Genomic DNA, 6,244 nt, shown 5'->3' with positions numbered 1-6,244 from the left:
AACAAATCAGGTTGGTTAAGTGTCATCTTGTTTATGTCACCATCTCTCCTAGTGAGCCCCTGTCTTAGGACCCACTGAGAGCCGAGTGTGTCTTTCTACACCTAGCAGGGGGCTTTATTTTATTCAGAACCCCTAGAACAGTAATGCTTGTATGCTGACCCAAAAAACATTCTCAGTTTGTCTTTTACTTCTAAGGCTCCTTCCCTCCAAAGACTTCAATACAATCCGCAAACAAAAATCCTAACACCAGGCACCTCCTACTTACTCACCGCTCAGTGTCGTAGACACACACACACTGGGAGGAAAAAAATATATAATTTTTTAATGGAAAAACTAAACTTTGTCCTCCTCCGTCTTCACACTGCACCCAGAAAACACCGTCACACTAATCTCAGACATCTGGATGTTCCCGGCCTCTGGACTCCCCCCCACCACAGAAAGATTATTAGAGGCGGTGTCATTCGTAGGAGGGTCATGCACCTTGGCCTTGCAACAGAACAGCTGAGCTTTAAAATGCTCCTGGAAGGTTTTGCTCAACCAGTAAAGAGCAAAGGGGTTTACACAAGAATTGCTGAAAGCCAGAACCCGGGAGAAAATGGTGATCGTGAAATTGATCGCAGCGGGATCACCATAGGCTGTGTCGCTGAATGAAGTGTAGAGATACAGGACGTGATTGGGCAACCAGCAGAACGCGAACAGAGCCACGAGCACCAACACCGTCTTGGCAATTCTCTTCCGGGATTCAATCTGCAGAGGGAAAGAAAAAAAGAAACCCCCGGGCCCCCACCAAATCATTTAGTACTCAGTGCTTTGAAAAAGCCTTTCTCAAGATTTACATAGACATTTACAGTGAAGAGTCCCTTTGAATGTCTGTGGACTAATTGGTTTTTGCAGGAGGCTGGCTGTGGCAGTGGGCTGAATACAGCAAGTTTGATTGGCATGGTAACCCAAGATTCGAGTGTCATTGGCTCGCATTCAGCAGCTCCCACCCCTGGTTTTGAGATCCTCTAGAATGCCTCCAATTATCTCAAGGAGTGCGGTGTGGAATGCCTGCAAATTTAATTTAATTGAAACATAGATGCCACACAAAACTGCTTTCACTGTTTTTAGCAGAGGCTGCCTAAGTCAGAATATTTGTAGGGGGGAGGGGTGCTAAGAAGGTTGTCAGAAAAAAATGTAAATTGAAGGATAGCATTGGACTTCTGGTGGTGAACTTACTGCTGTCTGCACGCCTGTTGCTTTACAATGATGCCTGCCTGAAACTTTTTAAAATATTATCCATACAGCATTACTTCAGTTTTTTTTAAAAAAGAAAGTTGTCAACTTGGAGCAAAAGTATTGTTAGTTGGTGGGCATTCTAACCACATCATCAAAGGCATAAAAGTCAAAGTGCTTTATGTAGAAATAGTCCTAGCTGCACCTATGAATAAGAAAATAGGTTATGTGAAAACATTACCTAAGGTCATAGAGCAAAGCAAGTTTTCACAGTGCCATAGAATGGGCAGTTCTAGCCTCATAAGCACCACTACTGAAGTATTATTACTGAAGCGCTAGCTCCAAAATAAAAGACTCCAAACTTTCCACAGACTGATGAGGAAGTAAATGGAATAATTTCTCCCCACCCAAGAAAGGAAGGAATTCTGTTTTATTTTTTAGTAATAAATTCCTTTCTAAAGTTTTTTTTTGTCTTGCAATCACACCTGACAATGCTCAGGGCTTACTCCCAGCTCCGTGCTCACAGATCAATCCTGCAGGGGCTCAGGGACCATATAGGGTGACCTGATCAAGCACAGGTCAGTCACGTGCAAGGAAGATGCCTTGCCTGCTCTATTATCTCTCCTGCCTCCTGTTGATTTTCTAAAATGGAATGGAATCATGTTTTAGCACCATGCTCTTTTATTCTCTTCAAATTTACTAGAGGAGTACACACCTGCCTTTTTCAGTGATCTTAATCAAGTCTCTGTGAGTCACTGTGTTCTCTTGCTACCAGTACTTGATCCCCTGAGACCTCAGTTTGCTCATCTTTGTGGAAGTGGTTTGCACTGAATAATGTTATGGCTTCCTGCCAGTTCTATCATCCTTTGTATTACTATCACTCCCTTATACTTCCTAAAACAAAAGGTGCTCCACTTTATAGGATCTGCCCGGGCTGATTTTCCTCTCCATTCCACACTTTTGACTGCTCCTCAACTTTGCCTGTTCTTTCTAAATTTACCATTTATTGAATGCTGACAGTGCATCAGGAACTTTGCCAAGCATTTCAGTTATAGCCTTCAGATTAGAATACAGGCTCAGAGAAGCTGAGTAACTTGTTCAAGATCACTCAGCAAGTAGGTGAGAGAGGTAGGATTAAATCCTGGGTCTGACAGACTCCAGAGCTCACAAGCTGAAATGAAAAGACAATACTGCTGGCACAGTGATTCCTCAGAGGGGTAAAAGCAGGAATTTTCCTTGGAAATTCATGCAGGACTCCCTGTTAGTACATACCTGCTTTCGGGCATGACCTTGTTCCTCAGTAGGGATGTTCAGGGTGCTCTTGTAAAGGGTCTTAGCAATCAGCGAGTAATAGACAGAGATAATAGAGAGTGGAATGATGTAGAAAATTAGGAAACCCAGCAGAGAATGGGTCTTCTGCAGCTGCCTCTCAGAAGCTGGGAAAGAGGTACAGGCCTCATATGTTGTGTTTGTGGCAGGATCTAGGAAAGTATGGACATCTGAAAAGATAGCCTCAGGCAGAGCAATTATCATCGACGAGATCCAGACAGAGGCAGCTTTAACACAGGTCTTCAGGAGTGCATTGGAGGGCTGTCGATTTAGAGGCTTTACAACTGCCTTGTATCTAGAAACATATAATCATAGGCAAAGGTTAAAACAAATACCCAGATGACAGAAGCATAGATTTGGCAAAGACTGGGGTGCTCTTCCACTTCCTATCCACAAGCCTATAACCAAGTACACATTTGCTACCAAGTGGACAGGAGCTAATTGGTGTCAGTGAAGATTTCCAAGACAAAGAGAAAAAGGTATCCGAGCAGTTTTCATTTATGCCTAATCTCTTTCCCCCCTCTTCACTAATAGGAGTTAGGTTTGCAATTTTCAAGGCTTAGGTACCAATCCTGTTTAGGACACAGCCATACTTTGAGCATGATTTTATGTGTGACTGAGAGTGATTCACTATATGTGTATTACCTTAAGTGCTGGAAAAGACTGCCCCCTCCTTGTAAAATGACTACGGTTAAACCTAATTTTCCCTCCTTCAGAGTGAGCCATCACCATTTTTCCTACACAAGAACTGCATGAGTTGATGCTGTAAGAAGGAAAGGGTTAATTTCTGCCCTGTAAGTGTTCATTTGTTGCACAAGCCGATCTATAGGTAAATTTAGGGTAAGTCAAGGATGAAATCAGAAGTCCTGTACCAGCTCCAAGATACTTTCTTATTCCGACAAATCCACCTTACTATCTAAAGCCTGTAAGTGAATCTGCCCTCAAAGAGAATATGAAATCAGCTAAAGCAAAAAGCCATAAAAGACACATGGAAAGCTTTTCCTTCTCCCGGATTCCAGAATCTGAAGAAGCTATTCCGTCTGGTCCTGCCGGGCACTGATTACTTAGGAGCTGCTTGGCGGCTTTCTAAAGCATCACTTTTAACATTTGGAGCCTCAATCTCCCCCATGCCCGGATACTTTCACATTTATCATTCTACACTGGCAACATAAAAACAAAGTAAACAGGAAAAAAAAATCCTAATAGAGCTTGAACTCCCTGGCTACCGGAGGTTTTCACACTCTGTCCAGAGTGTGCTAAAAGTCAAGGAGGATTCATTTATTTCTCTAGAAATAAGAATGTCAGTGAGTGCTGAGAACAAAAACTAATACAGTTAAGTGACATTACACCAAGTTGCCGGGAGCTGCATACCTCACCCTTTTCTGCTTCTGAATAATTTTATGAATTTCAAATAAGTTACATGCATATTTCTCTTTTTACATTTCTTCCAGTAACGGCATATATATGGTCAATTTCACATCTATTCCAATGTTTTAATGTTGACAATGTTGTACCACTAGGCTGCACTAACGTATAAAGCATGGATTGTTTGTCTTTTACACCTGAAACAATTTGCCTTCCTTAATAACGGAGGAGGGAAAGCCGCCGCTCCGTTCCGGTTTCTTTCAAGCAAACAATCACACTTCAAAGGGAATAAATTATTCCTAAAGCATACAATCTTAACGTCTCCTCTAATGCGAACACTTGAGATTTCACATTCTTGCAACAACTTTAATTGAAAATGCCCCCAAAGCCCCGGTTTTCCCATCTCCCATCCAGGTTATAGAGTGTAAGCAAAGCAGAATTAATAGCCAGCAAAATGCTAGTCAGTGAATTCGTTCTTTCTGCCTAATTCCACATCCCTGCAAATTCAAACTGAGCAAAGGGACCCACCTGTCAGCGCTGAGAATCGTTAAGGTGAACACCGACACACCAACAGAAGTGATCCGGATGTAAGAGAGCGCCTTGCAGCCAGTTTTCCCGAACATCCATCCTTCGGAAAGGTAGTGGGTTACGTCCACAGGTACACAAGTGAGCAGAAGTAAAAGATCTCCAAAAGCCAGGCTAGTGATGAAAATATTTGGCACTGTTTGCATGGCTTTGGACTTGAAAAAGACTTTGATGAGAATAACATTTCCGAGGATGCCCACTGAAATGAGCAGAGCATAAGTGGAATAGATAGCACATAATGCTTCTATTCCTGGGAAGTTGTCTCCGGCCCGTCTCTTACTTGTGTTCTCATCTGGAATCAAAGTGCCTGACGAGGATTCAGTGTCACCTGTGATTGAAATAAAAGTCGGATTTGGTAACAGTGTCTCTCTGTGAGACATTGCTTCTGAAGACAGCGCCTGTTCTGCTTCTTCTGCTCAGTTCGAATGTAGTTGGTTGTCACGTCTACAGACGACGTCTAGCAATGAGATGTAGAAGAGCAGAATGGCAACAAATCCAAGACGCTCAGCTACTCTCTTCTTTAGTTGTTTCGTATCTCCCAGCATGCTTGGCTAAATGCTTACCGATCTGGCACTGAAAAGTGGGAGGTGGAGGAGGTTTTTTTTCCCCCTTTTTATTGGCTTTTCCATCACAGAGGGGGGTCTGGAAATGCTCTGCAGTGACTTATCCTTTCCTCTTGGGGTGTCCTAGGACTAGTCAGCTATTATTACTAATAGTTATTATTTATTAAAATATCCCTGCTTCCCTGTCTCACCACAGAGTCCAATAAAGACTTGATCACATTTTCCCCCCTTGTGATAGGATGGTCCAATGCACCCTCTTTCACACGAGAAGTGAGTGTGTTCCCTGAAGCAAAAACTTGAATCTGTGTCTCTAGATTTCATATCAGAGAGGAGCTGAAGCAATAAGTCATTCATACTCTGACAGGGTTGATTTCAGTCCCAAGGAGAGATCATTCCAGTGACCTGGGCTCCTCACCTCGCTCCGATGCACATTAATTCCATTTTCCATGCACATTCCCAGGGTTGCAATGCACAACATCAAGGAAAGCACTAGGAGATGAGAACCCCAGGAAAATCAACAGCTGCTTTGTGCCTAAAGCAATTTTAATTGCTATACTGTTTTTTTTTGTTTTTTGTTTTTTAATTTTGGGCAGTGCTCAGGAGCTACTCTTAACTCTGTATTCAGAGTTCACCCCCAATGGTGTTTGGGGAACCATGTAGTGTCACGGATGATATGCAGGGCTCCTGCATGCAAAATATGCCCCTTGCCTCTGCATTGTCTTCCTGGTCTCTAGACTATGTATTTTAACATCACATATGTATTTAAAAGATTGCATAGGGATTTTTCTCTTTACAAATATGTTCCCATGTATCTGTGGCATTTCCAAACAAAATAATATAGAACACTGCTCTGGAGGTCTCGACACACAGGGCATGAAAGAGTTAAAAATAATTGTTTGCAAATGAGGGCATGCAACAGATTACTCCAGAGATAATAGACATGTAAATGATGGAAAGCAACAAATTAAGGCAATTACCTTAGTATCGGCAAGAAAAGCCCTTAGTCACAGAAAAATCTAAGTGTGTGATTTATATGTGTGCTTGTGGGGCATGGGGTTGTTGAGGAGCAGGAGACCAGCAGTTTGAAGGCATTTTACAGTAAAACCTGCTAAGGAATATCCTCTGAAATGCTCCTATTCAAAGGATGTTCTCTAAACCAGGAGAATATATATATATGTATATATGCA

General features: G+C 42.3%; 1 protein-coding gene across 1 annotated transcript; it reads right to left on the bottom strand.

The window, feature by feature from the left end:
- Positions 1-333: 333 nt before the first annotated feature.
- On the bottom strand, positions 334-4,874 carry BRS3 (bombesin receptor subtype 3). Its single transcript, XM_056130315.1, has 3 exons — positions 4,438-4,874; positions 2,488-2,839; positions 334-747 (listed from the first exon to the last, which is right to left on the bottom strand). The coding sequence occupies exons 1-3, from the start codon at positions 4,872-4,874 to the stop codon at positions 334-336; spliced, it is 1,203 nt and encodes a 400-aa protein (XP_055986290.1).
- Between the last annotated feature and the right edge of the window lie 1,370 nt (positions 4,875-6,244).

This window comes from Sorex fumeus, unplaced genomic scaffold, assembly GCF_029834395.1.
Source record: "Sorex fumeus unplaced genomic scaffold, SorFum_2.1 ptg000075l, whole genome shotgun sequence".
Taxonomy (NCBI): Eukaryota; Metazoa; Chordata; class Mammalia; order Eulipotyphla; family Soricidae; genus Sorex; species Sorex fumeus.
Note: the sequence above shows the minus strand (reverse complement) of the source record. Positions and strands in the feature narration are given on the sequence as shown.